This window comes from Mastigoproctus giganteus, chromosome 4 (genome assembly GCF_048544385.1).
Source record: "Mastigoproctus giganteus isolate SK-2022 chromosome 4, ASM4854438v1, whole genome shotgun sequence".
Taxonomy (NCBI): domain Eukaryota; kingdom Metazoa; phylum Arthropoda; class Arachnida; order Uropygi; family Thelyphonidae; genus Mastigoproctus; species Mastigoproctus giganteus.
The window spans coordinates 141,731,506-141,747,617 of NC_143578.1; the positions used below are offsets into that span (position 1 = coordinate 141,731,506).

Consider the following 16,112-nt stretch of genomic DNA (forward strand, 5'->3'; position numbering starts at 1 on the left):
CGGCTTTTTTTCAACAGTGATCTGTACTTGCTAAGTAATTCCGCCGGTCTCCTACTCTTAATATCATTGGTGCCAACGTGTACAACTATATCACCTTTTGTGCCCTTAAAAGATGATATCCGCTCTACAACGTCATCAACCTTTGCCCCTGGCAGACATACCCTGGTCCTATTCCACCTATCCTTTTTACAAAGCATGTTCCCCGTTTCCCTGACAATAGAGTCACCAACAACTACTAGTTCCTGTGGGAATAGCCATGAGATAAAGGTTCCATTGGAGAAGAGACAATCACCAAGTTGTGATCTGAGGTGCCTAAAGGACCTCTCACTTCGACCGTGTACTTAGAAGGGTTGTTGTTAAGAAAAAATCAAAAATCAATCAAGCAATTTGCAAATTACAGTGTCTGGAGACTAGGCACCAGCGAGGTGATCAGATAGAGGTGTATAAAGCCTTGAATGGTTTGAACATGCTCAATGCTGATGGCATTCTTCCTCTTGCTCAGAATAATCACCTGAGAGGGCATAAATTCAAACTGAGGAAAAACAGATGTAGGATAGACGTGCGGATTTTTGCCTTTAGCCAGCGGGTGGTTGGTTGGTGGAACAGACTTCCATCCCTTGTCGTGGAAGTTGATAGCCTAAATAAGTTTAAGGCTCAGCTGGACAGGTATTTCGAACGAAAAGAGGGGTGAAGTGGAAGTGGTTTTTTTTTTTTTTTTTGTTTTTGGCTGATGCTGCACAAGCTTGCTTTCTTGCATCAAATGCCTCTACTAATGCTAATGTTGGCTGTATGGCTGGGATCGTGCAGTATTCTTGTAGTTAAATGAACAATCTGTGCAAGGTCATTAGAAATTGCAAAAGCCTTAGCATCTTGATCAGCTGTGTCGGTGTGACTAGAAAACGGAATTCAGCTGGAGTTGTGAACATTAAAATCACCAAGGAAAATTACCTCATAGTTAGGAAAGTTGGACTGGAGAAAGTCAAGTTGCAAAGAGAGAAAGTCAAAGAGCTCCAAGTGATTAGTGGAGTTAGGATAATGGTAGAGATAACAGATGAATTTGACACAATGAGGTAGAGAGATTTTAAGTCAGAGAAGTTCAAGAAGAGGAGATTCCAAATTACCAAGTCTCTGACACAGAATATCAGAACGGACATATGCACAAATACCACCTTTGGGGCGAAAGGAATCATGCAGCGAATAATTTGAGCAACTGAGATGAACAGTAGTTGAATCAACCGATAACTGAGATTCTGTCAGAAAAAGTACATGGGTTTGGCACGCTGCAAGTGGAAGTGGACATCGTTGAGATTAGAATTGAGACCATGCATATTCGTGAAATGAACTAGGAAGTGTTTGGGAGGTTTAGATCATTTCACAGATAATCTTACTCTATTTGTTTGACAATTCGTGGTATATTCAATAGTAAGAAAATGTGGGGGGGGGGGAGACATGCTGTGTGAGTAATGAAATTTTTGGATATGGCATACGCATGGTAAAAATATACCCAGATCCTTGACGTGGCCTCTACAATGGCCCCCCTCCGCATACACACACACAACTCAGACTCCCTCCAGTCACTATCTGGCAGAGTAGAGGTAGCAAGATTATACACTAGCTGCTCTGGAAGCCTTCTAAAGAGTTACCAAATGGTTCGGTCCGGTGTATTAACTAATGGCCAGCCTGCGAACACCATTTTAGAGCTGTACCCTCGAAATGTAAGGAAGATTGCATCTCGCGATGATGCTCATCATAACCTCAAAAATAATCAGTCATACTGCATGATGAATGAAATGGGGAAGGGTTGACTGGAACTTAGCTGTAGAGACTAAACATGGGTTCCACCACTTCAAGCCTCCAATAAGCAAAGCAGTGGTATTGCATCGGTTGACAAGAGTCATCTACCACCTAGTATTGCCTGGTAACACAGAAGGGCGGCATTCCTCCATGTGGTGTGGGTGCCACACCTTGTCCCCTGCTTAAGTTGGTTCATACCTGGGAGGTCACCCAGTGTGCTTGTGCATAGGGATTATACCCAGGATTACTAACAGTCCCACCATCATGAAGGTGCAAGCAGAGAATTTGGCTGTCACAGACCGTCCGGACTTCGCTGAACTTGGGTCTACTTGACTTGAATGTCACTTGAATATCAGTTCCATCAGCGTTTTAGACTTCCAGGTAGCAAGTACAGCTTTGCCATATCTGAGAGAATATCTGTAACAACATCAAGGACAAAATTCTGCTTTAGCTGAGATGCTGCATCAATATCAGACATCTGTGCCATAGTGGTAAGCAACTATTAGATTAAAATTCCATTTTTCCAAATGAAAACAAAAATTAGCAGATTTACACAAACATTTTGTCAATCACTCCAGTGGATAAAGCCTCCTTGCAACTATGCCATTATCTGTAAGGCCTTTTATTTGCAAACATTAAATGCAGAAATAAATTCCAGTGCCACCTACAAGTCCATCTCAAATAATAGTATATAATTACTAAGAAATTAACTTCTTTCAGCAAGAAATTAAAAATCAGCATTAATAATTACAAATTTAATTTTATTTACTTCATACCTAAGTTCCACAAAAACCCCATAGGTTTCAGATTCATCACTTTTTATAAATACAGTTATTCTCATAAACATTATGAGTTATTCTCATAAGCATTAGTTATTCTCAAAACATTAGAACTGTTAGTTAAACCTATAATGGACATGTATTATTAATAATTAATAATAATATACCAGTTATTAATGCTCTAAATAATGGTAACATCACTCATGTTCAAACGTTTTATTTCAATAGTATATTCACCAGCATTGACCTAACCAACCAAAAATCAGTGATGAATGAAATTTACAATAACTATAAACATATTATTAGTTGTAATTCTGTATATTGGAACAATCTCATAAACTTATTCATTTCCAATAATTACATTTTTGATGGCAAAACTGTATACTTGCAAACCAAAGGTACCACTATGGGTATCCCAGCTGGCTGTGTTTTAGCTTACCTATACCGGTCTGAGACTTCCATTTCCTCAGACAAAGATTTACAGATATATAGATGACTTGTTAGTAATCAACTACCCTACATTTACACAGGACTTACTCTGGAGAAAACTAATGACTGTTCAGCTAATTACTTAGACCTGCACATTAATATCAACGGTCCTCAAACTGCAATTAACATATATAATAAAAGAGATGATTTTAACTTCAATGTTGTCGGTTTCACACATTGGCACTCCTACATTTCAAAAAATGTGCATTCAAATATAATACTCTCCCAATGCATAAGAATTGCCACTATTTGCAATAACAACAATATCAAACCTTTTAGACAATATCAAAGTATTCCATAATAAACTGCTCAGTAATAGCCTTCCTTTACCATCATTTTAGGAAAGAACTGAATATCATGAAATTTAAAAAACTTATTGATATCAACAACGTAATTACTGGCTGATATCTTCTTTTTACATTCAGGAGTGTACATAATGTATAGTCATATATCCCCCAGGCTTTGTTGTGTCTCATGGTTAGAAAGCCTGTGCTCATGGATTGACTAACTATGGGGGTATTATGTTTTGTTTGCCTTATATTGCTAACTGTTTTGTCGTCTTATTTTTATTGTTCTTTTTAGACATTTTTCTGTCTCATATTTGTAATAACAATACCATTACTGACTTAATACATGAGGCATATGGCCAGTTCTATGTCCAGGGACCTGCTTTAGGTAAGGGGTTATGCAATCCTGGACTGCCCGAGCACCACTACATTCCCCTTCTTCCAATTACTATTTGCTGTTCTTATACACTACATCTTATATCTCGTGCGTGATTAGGCTAGCCAAAAGCAATATTCAAGATACTATTTTTCTGCTATTGCTTCTTTTTTTCTTCTAAGACTTTCTCCCAGTTTAATTGCCTACTCCATTGTCACACGTGTACGGTTCACTTTGACCAATTCACACCTTCTTCCCCCCCCCTACACTCAAGGTTACTTTACTGTTATAAATTTGCTGGTAACTATCGGTTTACTTCTTTAATCACTGTTACAGCCCTGTTATATTCGCTTCACTCGGTTCATCAATAAGTTGACACATTATTGTTATTATTATTAGCCATATGGTGCAAGGAAGCCTGAGGCTTATGCTGCACCAGCCAAAAAAAAAAAAAAAAAAATTCTGAATACCCTATGAGAGAGAGAGAAGTAGAAAGGAATCACCAAGAAAGAGAAGAATGATAGTATCGAGCACAGGGTGCCAAGCCTATACTCTCCAGATATGAGACCCTGGGGTATGTCCTGACTATTTGCTTTCGTTCTGATATTTCTCTCCCTTTGTTAAAATTCAGGTAGGGCTGTTTGCTGTTCATTAATTTTTTCTTTAACTGGAATCAACTGGTTTTAATTTTAGCTTACTTTTGCATTTTACTTATTTATTTTAGTATTATAGTATTTTTTGTTTTTGGTATAGTTTATTTCTTTTCCTTTTTGGTCTCTGTCAGGTCAGTTTTGATGTATACGTTTGCTCGCTTTTTTCTGTCTGCCATGTATACATCATAACAGAAACAGAGGCCTTGGTTATTGCTGTGTTTTCTTTGGTTTTGGCTGCCAACCCTTGATGAAAGAAATGATAGAGGCTAAGATAGCCTGAGTTGGTTTAATGTGCTATACTCTATAAATAAACAAATAATTAATAACAACATAATAAAAATAAAATAAAAAGCAGAAATAAAACAGTGTTGATGAGGCTAATTATTGATATTTATTTTATTATTAATTATTTATTCTAAATTATTGGTTCTTTTGACCTAATGGTTCACTTTGTATACTTTTATTCTAAATCATCATGCTTAAGTCTTATCATACGTCTGCTCTCTTGAATACCTCTATTGTGCTTAATATACTCTTACTGTAGTAATTATTTTACAGACTGATGTAATGTTTAATCGATAATTTAATGGCATTAATCTGATCTGGGACACTTATCCTACTTTTCCATTATTATTTCATAGAAAATTATATATCCTTGAATACAGATCCTCGAATCCTATGTGTGACTCCTTAAGGATGAAGTTGGCTAAGATTTTCTTTTCATGCGTAACAATGCCATTACACATAGAGCTCAAGTGATGGAAGAATATTTTGAAAGGACGATATCCAATGAATGCTGTGGCCAGCACGATTAACAGACTTAAATCCCTTGGGCATCACGCTGCAAGTCAACAGCCAGCTCCGCAGGTCTGCACTGGTGGAAGAATGGGATTTGTTGCACGATTGTTAGGCCTGTTTTGCCGCTGAAGGGTTCATATGCCACACTGATGTTATGTGATGATATTTTTGAGCGTTGTATCGACTTCTGTAATGTGACCTTTTGGCAATTCTGATACAGACCCTATAAATGTCCCTTGTACCTGTCTGAAGTTTCTCGTTGTCTCCTCATTTTCATTGTTATTCTATGGTACACTGTCATACCAAATTTTGTCCCACTTCATTGCAAGCTGCACGAGTTATACATTTTCTGTGTGTTCTGGTAATTTTGTCTCAAGCAATGTATTAAAAACAGGCATAAAGATTAACATTATTGTATGAATGATTAAAGCCAATTAATGTTCGTAACTGAATGACTACTCAATGCAGCTTAGAGGTGGAACTAAATTAAAAACAAAGAAATATATAAAAAAAAAAAAAAAAAACACTCATGTTTTAAAAACATATGATTTTATTTAATTTCCAATTTACTTACTGATACCATTTTATTTTTCTACAATTTATAAAATGATGTGTTAAAAATATTTAAAATCTGATGGTTTCAACAATTTATGTCCGATGTTGCATTATATCTCGATGTATAATTATTATACAGCATGACACTTATTGGATGTGAATCTGTATTGAAGCTCATCAAACAAAATTTTCAATCAAACAAGATCATCAAACAAACAAAAACCTGTCATAAAAATAATAATACTTTAAACCAGAAGATTTTTTTTATGAAACCCCACAACACGAAAGGTATTAGAACCTATAGTATTATACTGTGCATGGGTTAAAGGTTGAGAAGATGAAAGATGATACTTGTTGACAACAGACTTAAAAATTTCTGTAAATAGTAATTTTTGAAGATTTTCTGGTTATGCCCATGTATATTTATTTAAAGCTCTAACAGTAAATATCCATCCATAGAAATACATACATTGTGCTCAGCTGCTAATCTACGAACTGCAGGGGTAGCCAAAGCCTTATTAGAATAAGCATTGAAACTTGTTTCAATTCCTGGAGTGTTAGGTGTTGCATCTTGATCCTGAACTTGATCAACCTGCTCTTCAATGCTAGCTAAAAATATTATAATTAAAGTTCATATTATACATATGTGTAATATTAAAAGCAATAAAACAAACCATAACAATCATTCAATAAATGGAGAAAGGGCTGAATATATAGAGCATTTTACCCTCCACAAAGCTACAGAGGAAATCATTATAATCTTCCATAGAACTATCATCTATTTTCCATTTGATTTTGAAAGCAACTAAAATATAATAAATAAATAAACTAAGACAATCTGACTGAGTCACAATAAATAAGCTTGAATAACTAAGTAAACTTCAAAACTACAGACTAGTCTAGGATCAGGTCACTAAGAGGTGGGGGGCAAGATGAGGCAGATTATGAGAAATATTTGGCTAAGAATGTAAAAAAAAAAAAACATTGAAGAACATTTTGCTTACATTAAAATAAGAAGGAAAGTGATGAACAACACTGGCCCACCAGAATGAATGGCATAACTATTGATGTGCATGTTCAGATTGCTGACAAATTGAATAAATGTTTTAGATCTGCATTCACAAACAAAGACATTTTTGGAATGGGAATAACAGAAGAAACAAAGTGATTTTGAGATAAGAAAGTGAAAGAGAAATTGTTTAAGATAAAAGTAAACAAGGCACCCATGTTTAAACAGAAATCTATTCAATTATATTGAAAGAAACAGCAAGAGAGGGTAGCAGGCCACTGGCAATAACTGTAAGGGCATCACTGCATTTGTACACCTCCAATCTATGAGGTACTCCATAGACTGGAAAGATGTCTCGACAAAGGGAAATCAAAGGTCATAGTGATTAATTTTCAGACCTGTAAAGTTTGACCTCTATTCCAGGGAATATAATTATGTAGAAATCATAGTACAGATTTGATTGTGTGAGCAATTTGAATAGCTACTAAAAATATATATATAAACTGCAGCCATTATCAAAACCACTGCAGAATGAAGGCCTCCTCAATGATTCACGTTGAGGGAAATGGACCATAAGCTGCCAGTGTGGGTTTGCAGATCAGATCAACTGTATTTAGCAGTCAGGGTTTGAACCCTGGTTTACTCAAAGAGCATGTACTATTGCACTCCCACCTGACCACTCAGCTACAGAGGCCTGAATAGTTACTATGATGTAGTAATAAATGAAACAGATGAAAAAATAAATAATTAATTTGCATCATATACTTAGATTTCAGCAGCTTTTCATACTATTCCACATTAGTATTATTAGCGGAAATGATATAAGAAAACAAGCATACAGAGCATCAACAAAATCAAAAGAAAAAAACTTTCATATATCACCTCACCATCTCCTCTAATAGTTTGTCTAGTTCTTCCATGAATTTATTCAAGCTACTCATTTCTACAACAAAAACAGTGGAAGTGTATTCTAACAATACACTACCTGATCATTGAAGGCAAATTTCTGCATACTAACATGCAACCATCATTCCTCAATTTCAATTTCAGATGGTATGAGCCATTCAAAGACCTAAACAACTTAATCGGATCTCCTTGCAGGTATTCAGTATAATCAGATATTCTCCAGGCATTGCAAAAGAAGTGAAGTGTTTCCTGATAAGAACAACCGTTTCTTCTCCTTACTGATCCCTCTGCACATCTCTCATTCCTATTCCTACAGATCCACATCTTTCTAAAATGAGACCTGTATGCAATACTCAAGATGTGGCCTAACCATTGCCTTATACAACAGGATATCCTTATCCCTGCTACCAAAACTCCTCCATAACATTGACAAAACCCCATGAGTAGCCCTGGCAGCTTGTCTATACTGCTCAAAGAACTTCATATCTGACTGCACAATTACTACCAGGTCATTTTCATTCTCCACTGCCCGGTGTGTGGTACCACATATTTGGTACATGCTCATGTGAAATACCTTGCATTTCTCAATATTAAACTACAATTGCTATTTCTCAGCCAATCTGCTTAATTTTTCTAGGTCTTATTGCAATATCATACCTTATTTTCATACAATATATCATTAATAAGCACAGAAAACAACAACGGATTAGCACTCAAACCTGTGGAACCCAATAACAACAGTCAATGAACAGTGCCTATTGATAACCACACTCTGTCTTCTCCCACTCAACCATCCCTTAATTAGTTTGTACAGAAGTGTTTTATATGTAACAGTGTCAAAAGCTCTCCTGAAATCCAAGTATACAATGTAGAAATTATTTTTTGCATCCAGTTCCTTTGTTACTGCATCACAGTGTCCAAATAGCATAGTCAGATCTTAGCAATAAATAAACTGATACACCAATCATAAGAATAAGTATTTTACTGTAACTGACAATTTACAAATTAAAATAAATAAAATTACTACACTATGTATTTACAAAAACTGATATTATAATAAATTAAATTATGTACATTGTGAAAACATTAAAACTGTAATAAAATCCTTGCAATAAAATATACTAAAATAAACCGGATTAAAAGCGATAAAAACGATAAGAAACCTGGAGCTTTCGGAAGCATCGGCTTCCTTCCTCAGCAGTAACAAAACTTCCTGCAACACTTCCTTATATAACAGGCTCACTGTACTTATACACGTGGTTCAGTCGGCGGATGGTCTGAACTGGAAGAGTCCAACTGTCGGGAACCGTTTGTTCCTGTGGCTACCGCATACATTCCTTACTATCCGGGCGTTACTGAGCATCTAGCGAGAATTTTGCGTGGTTATAAAACACGCTATGTGCAGCTTCCTGGGCAGAGGTTGCACACAGTTGTGTCCCAAGTAAAAGACCTGAGTAGTGGAGTAGTATACAGGATAAAATGCCCGGATTGTGGGGAATGTTATGTGGGCGAGACAAAACGGCGGCTCAAGGATCGTCTGGGGGAGCATGCAAATGCTATAAAAACCACTGATTACAACAAATCTGATGTGGCCGAGCATTTTTAGGAGAGGCAGCATCAAATCTCCCCCAGAGGATGCGGTTATTGTGGATCGAGCGCATGGGTTCTGGGACCATAAATGGCTCGAGAGCTTACGAATGAGTTCATCCGACAACAATATCATGAATAGGGGCAGAGGTATGCGTATGCATCCTCTGTTTGAAACCACTGTCCTAAGTACGGATGAACGGTTTTGCTTGGCACGCTCCCGAGCTGTTTCCGCTTCCAGTTCAGACCATCCGCTGACTGAACCAAGTGTATAAGTACCGTGAGCCTGATTCTTCCGAAAGCTCCAGGTTTCTTATCGTTTTTATCGCTTTTAATCCGGTTTATTTTAGTATATTTTATTGCAAGGATTTTATTACAGTTTTAATGTTTTCACAATGTACATAATTTAATTTATTATAATATCAGTTTTTGTAAATACATAGTGTAGTAATTTTATTTATTTTAATTTGTAAATTTTCAGTTACAGTAAAATACTTATTCTTATGATTGGTGTATCAGTTTATTTATTGCTAAGATATGAATTTGCCCAACCTCAGAGGCCTTTTTCAGGATATAGCATAGTCAGATTGCCCTATAACTAATCCATACTGTGACTGCAATATAATTACATTCCTGTCTAGATAGGAACCTCTCCTGAGTCTAAGGATGCTCTCATAATTATGGCTAAAGGTTTGGTTACCTCCTTTGCTTCTTCCCTCGATATCACTGATAAGACCATCCACCCCAGTACCTTTTTTTATGTTTAGCTTCAGCATTTTCTCGCGGTTATCACAAAATCATTTAGTAACCTGTTAGAATTTCATAAACCATAAAAAACACCTCATGTGTGAATGCAGATTCAAAATACCTATTGAGTCTTTCAGAAGCCTGAGCAAAATCATTAACTGTTAAACTATTTGCATGCAATAGACAAATGTGATTCATCCCCTTCCTTCCAGTGTTTACTGTACGGAAGGGGATGAAGAAAGAAGTAATATTTGCTACTTTTCAGTTTCATTCTTTGCCAAGGAATTTTCATATTCACCTTAGCTCATCTAACCTCTTTCGTGACTTGAGTGCAGACTAGTTTATATCAACAGTGAGCTTCCATATCACCTGATAATTTATATGCATCTTATGAATTTTTTTTTCTCTGCTATGAGTCTCATCTCACACTGAATTAAGTATAAGGCTTGAACAGTATCACTTGATTGGTATAAAAAGCCTAGTGGCTTTTACGATTACTTTCCTAAATGTTTCCTATTTAGAATTTGCTGTTGGTAACATCAACAGAATTTCACTGCACAGAATTTAATTCAATTCCACTGCACAGAATTTAAAAACTGTTTAAGACCACTATAAGATACCTTATGAAAGCAAAAGCCTTTCCCTCTGCCCTTGACAATAGTTATACCATTAAATAAATCCCACATCAATACACTATGACCACTGCCACCTAGTGATTCTTTTATCTGCAGATTCTTAATGCATGAAGAAGTCTATGCTGATAATCAGTTCAAGGGTATTGCACACTCTCGTTAATTCTGTAACATGCTGGTGTAGTCTTCCAATAAATCCGTAACCTTCTTGTTATTGTGTGAGTGACCAACATGAAAGTTGCAGTCAATATCTCTAAAGTTAAAGTCTCCCATTTTTATCACATATTCTGATTTACTGGTCCAAACTACATGTCTGCATAGCTGCTTGTTATACTAATTAAGCCTAAAATGCATTCCTGCTCTCATTCTTCTTTTCCCAGTGCTTATGCCACATCAGACCGACTCCACATTGCACTGGCCACACATTTCAACTGGACGTACCTTAGATTTTAAGTTTTTTTTAAACAGAGCATTATCTACCCCCACTACTCTCAATCTTGTCTAAACTGTCCTTTCTGTACTGGGCTCTCCTTCGATAAGTTCAGTTGATACAGGGGTTTGCCATTCCAAAGCTATGGTGTGTCCCTACTTACTTCGCCTGGCTCCCAGTGCCGAGGACAGAAACTAGGGGCTGGCGATACTCCGTGAGGAGCCTCCCCCTAAACCAAGTGGTTAGAAAAACAATATAACATACTAGCACAAATCACACACCTTATCTAGCCTTCACGGATTTTGTATTATATCACAAAATTACGATGTGGAGTTGGGGGGGATCTCCTGGTGCTGGTAGACAAGAAACATCGTACACTACACCTTTCTATACACATTGTGCTCAGCATATTCAAATTTTGCCTCTGTTAGGTCTGAATATTATCATGTCTCCAATTCCACCTCACCCCGCATGTTTACCTTTCTTGACTTTACTGGTACTTCATTCTTCATTGAATTTAATTACTAGAATTAATGGACACGCAAGTATCAGATATGCCAAAGAAGCCGTACTTGCTAGCAGGGAGTCTAAAATGCTGATGGAACTGATATTCAGGTGATATTCAAGTCAAGTGGACCCAATTTTGGCGAAGTCCGGACGGTCTATGATAGCCAAATCCTTTGCTTGCACCTTCCTGGGTATAACCTCCATGCAAAAGCACTGTGGGTGACCACTCAGGTGTGAACCAATATAAGCAGGGGTCGAGGTGTACCACCCACACCACATAGAGGAATGCTGCCCCACTGTGTAGGAGGCTCGAAGTGGTGGAACCCATGTTTAGTCTCCAGAGCTAAGTTCCGGTCAACCCTTCCTCATCTCCTCCATTCATGCAGCATGGCTGATGAATTTTAAGGTTGTAACGAACATCAAGGCGAAATTCAATCTTCCTTACATTTCGAGGGTACAGCTCTAAAACAGTGTTCGCAGGCCGGCCGCTAGTTAGTACACCAGACCGAACCTATCGGTAACTCTTTAGGAGGCTTCCAGATCAGCTAGTGTATAATCTTTCTACCTCTACTCTGACAGATAGTGACTGGAGGGAGTCTGAGTTGTGTGTGTATGCGAGGGGTGGGGGGAGACACTGTCAATGCCACGTTATGTCAAGAATCTTGGTATATTCTTACCATGTGTAGGCCATATCCAAAAATTTAATTACTCACACAGCATTCCTCCCCCACCTCCACACACTTTTTCTTACTATTGAATACACCATGAATTGTCAAACTAATAGAGTAATCTTATCTGCAAAAAGATCTAAACCTCCCAAACACTTCCCAGTTCATTTCACAAATATAATAGACAATGTATATTTGTGAAAACAAATATACATTGTCTCAATTCTAATCTCAACGATGTCCATTTCCACTTGCAGTCTGCCAAACCCCATGTACTTTTTCTGACAGAATCTCAGTTATCAGTTGATTCAACTACTGCTCATCTCAGCTGCTCAAATTATTTACTGTACGATTCCTTTTGCCTCAAAGGTGGTACTTGTGCATATGTCCGTTCCGATATTCCCTGTCAGAGACTTGGTAATTTGGAATCTCCTCTCTTCGATCTTCTCTTCGAACTTCCTCTCTTTGCAACTTGACTTTCTCCAGTCCAACTTTCCTAACAGTGAGGTAAATTTCCTTGGTGATTTTAATGTTCACAACTCCAGCTGGCTTCCGTTTTCTAGTCATAAAGACCCAACTGGTCGAGTTGTTGAGGCTTTTCCAATCACTAATGACCTTGCACAGATTGTTCATTTAACTACAAGAATACAGGACAATCCTAACCATACAGCCAACACGCTTGATCTTTTTCTCACAAATGACCCTTCTAAGTACAATGTCGAAGTGAGTGGTCCTTTAGGCACCTCAGATCACAACTTGGTGATCGTTTCTTCTCCAATGGAGCATTTATCTCATGGCTATTCCCAAAGTGGTGATGTTTGGAATTACAAGAATGCAAAATGGGATGACCTGCGAGACTTCTTTTCTTCTTTTCCATGGTTGGATTGCTGTTTCAAAACTTCTGATGTCAATGTTTGCTCATATCGTGTCAGTGAAATTATTCTTGTAGGAATGGAATCCTTTATTCCACACTCTACTTTAAAATCTCATCCTTTATCTAAACCTTGGTTTTCCAATAAATGTGCTAAGGCTGTTCAAGCGAAGAATATTGAATATCGTAATTGGCTTGTTTCCAATTCTTCAGTTTCATTTTCTGCCTACACCAAAGCTCGCAACAATTGTAAAGCAGTTATTAATCAGTTCAAACTAGATTTTGAACAGGCTAAGAGTACAAAACTTGCTTCTTGCCCTAATGGTAGCGGAGCCTTCTGGTCTTTTGCCAAAGCTATTGGCTGTAACTTTGGCCCATCTCTGCTCCCACCTCTGTCAAAACCAGATGGTTCTGTTGTCACTTCAGCCAAGGATAAAGCTGACCTGCTAGCATCCCATTTTTCTTCCAACTCATGTATTAATGATCTTGGTAAAACACCTCCCACCATTCCCAACACACTCCATTCATTGACTACTGTGGTCTTCCATCAAAAGGATGTCAGAAGGATTTTGACAAATCTCAATGCTAAGAAAGCTCCACGTCCTGATGTTATTTCTCCACTTGTTCTCAAAACCTGTGCTCCTGAACTTACTCCTGTTCTTTGCGGCCTTTTTCACTTTCTTATTCCAAAGTCGTTTTTTTCCTTCTGCTTGGAAATTTGCTCAAATCCAGCCAGTTCCTAAAAAGGGTGACAAATCCCTCCCATCCAATTATCGTGCCATTGCAATTACTTCTATTCTTTCTAAAGTAATGGAGAAATCAATTAACTGCCAACTGTTAAACTGCTTAGAAACCTTCCATCTGATCAATGATTTCCAGTATGGATTCCATCAGTGTCAATCCACTTGTGATATTCTGGCTTATGTTACCCATTTATGGACAAATTGAATGGAAAAGTTCGGTGAAACACAAGCAAGATGCTCTTGACATCTCATAGGCTTTCGATCGTGTTTGGCATAAAGGTCTTCTAAACAAGCTTCCATCTTATAGTTTTCCAACTGTTTTTTGTAATTGGTTATCCAGTTTTCTCTCTGATCGCTTACTGATGGTAGATGGCTCTCTGTCTTCTAACTTCTCCACTAATGCTGGTGTCCCCAAAGGTTCAGTTCTTTCTCCCACTCTTTTACTCTTGTATATTAATGACCTTCTTCAACTGACTGAAATTCCTATCCATAGTCCTACTGATCATAGCACATTGCAATCTACCTTCCAATTTGAGAAACCTTGACCAGCACAAACAGCTTCAACGTCTCAAATATCCACTACCAATTCCTTACATGCTGATCTGGTAATTCTCCAGTGGGGCAACGACAACTTAGTTGATTTCAATCCATCCAAAACTCAGTCTTGTCTTATTTCTCGCAAAAAAGGATTCTTCTGATACTATGCTTATCTATGGTGACACTCAAAATTCTAGGAAAAATGATATCTCTTTTGGGGATTACCCTAACTTCTAATCTCTCTTGGCACAAGCACATTACAAATATTGCTTTCTCTGCATCTAAAAAACTTGGTTTTCTCTTTCGCTCTCGGCGGTACTTTTCTTTCAAACAGCTGTTCACTCTGTACAAATCACAAATCCGCCCTACCTTAGAATATCGTTCTCACATCTGAGGCAGTGCTCCCAAAACCTCTCTCAGGCTTCTAGATTCCATTCAGAAGAGGGCAATTTGGTTAATTAATGACTCCTCTCTAACAGAGTCTCTCCACTCGCTGTCTCATAGATGTTTCTGATGCATGCCTTTTCTACAGATACTTCCATGGGCACTATTCTTCTGAATTGACTTCTATTATTCCCGCTCTCTTTCAAAACAGTCCGAACACATGCCGCTACCAGCCAGCATCCATTTACTATCCAACTTCAAACTCACAGAACCAACTTTTCATCTTCCTTGTTTATTCATTCAACTGCTGTTTTCTGTAAAAACCTTCCTTCGTACGTATTTCCTGAAAATTACAGTACAGAAAATTACACCTAATACTGCCTTAATAATGTCAACAAATATCTTCTTTCATCTTCTCGACCCTCAACCCAGGCACGGTACCAAGTACTATAGGTTCTAATACCTCTGGTGTTTGGAGTTTTCATAAAAAAAAAAAAAAAACACCTGTTTTCACTCTTAGTATCCAAAACATAGCCAATGTATTCACTTGTTCCATGTTTACCCCACCCCTCCACACAGTTGGCTTTGAAATCCCTGGAACTTCTACTTGCAGCTGCTGTTAATTTATTAAGTCTAGTGTATTTCCTCCACCCTCTCTAGCCATATTCTGATCCACCTAATACTGCCTTAATAGCATCAGCAAAAGTTTTACACTCCTTCTATTTAAATGTATCCCATCCTTGTAAAACACAGTCTCTCCTGATAATACACAGAGACCATGGAGGAAAACTCTACTCCATGAGTACAGTCTCTCCAGGAATGAGCTGTTGACAAGGCTCTCATCATGTACTGGTGTAATTACTGTTATGGATAAAGGGATGGACAAGTAGCAGAGATAGAGGGTAGGGTGATTATAATGGGCACTGTTCCTCTTGAACTAATGTTATTAGCGGAGTCCCTCATGATGCAGTGCTGGGCCTCTTACTGTTTTCAATATTTAGTAACGTTGCTGATGAGGATATGTCAAGCATATTGTCTAAGTTTGCAGATGACACAATGGTTAATGTGGTTATTGACAGGAATCAAGATGCAACAATATCCAAAAAAATTAGGCAGATAGGCTGAAAAGTTGCAATTGCACCTTGATAAATGCAGCTGTACTTGTACCTGTTTAAACAGTGATAAAAGCAGAGTGCTGTATAGCAGCATTATTATAAGAATACCAACCAATGTTTATGGCTTCCTTTCATTTTACACCATCTTAAAATGAAAACAAAAATGATCTAAAGGTAATTATACATTCTGGCATGAAGTACTCTGGGCAGTGCAAACAGACTGCTGGAACAGCTCATGGAATTCT

At 37.6% G+C, this 16,112-nt stretch overlaps 1 protein-coding gene across 3 annotated transcripts in view; it reads right to left on the reverse strand.

Annotated features, from left to right (window-relative positions):
- The window catches only part of Dbct (Dihydrolipoamide branched chain transacylase E2), a 561,035-nt gene that overhangs the window by 298,395 nt on the left and 246,528 nt on the right, over positions 1–16,112 (reverse strand). For all 3 annotated transcript variants that reach the window (XM_090372955.1, XM_090372954.1, XM_090372953.1), the window contains exon 5: positions 6,201–6,340. In XM_090372955.1, coding sequence (XP_090229081.1) covers positions 6,201–6,340 — 140 coding nt within the window. The remainder of the gene's footprint in view (positions 1–6,200; positions 6,341–16,112) is intronic.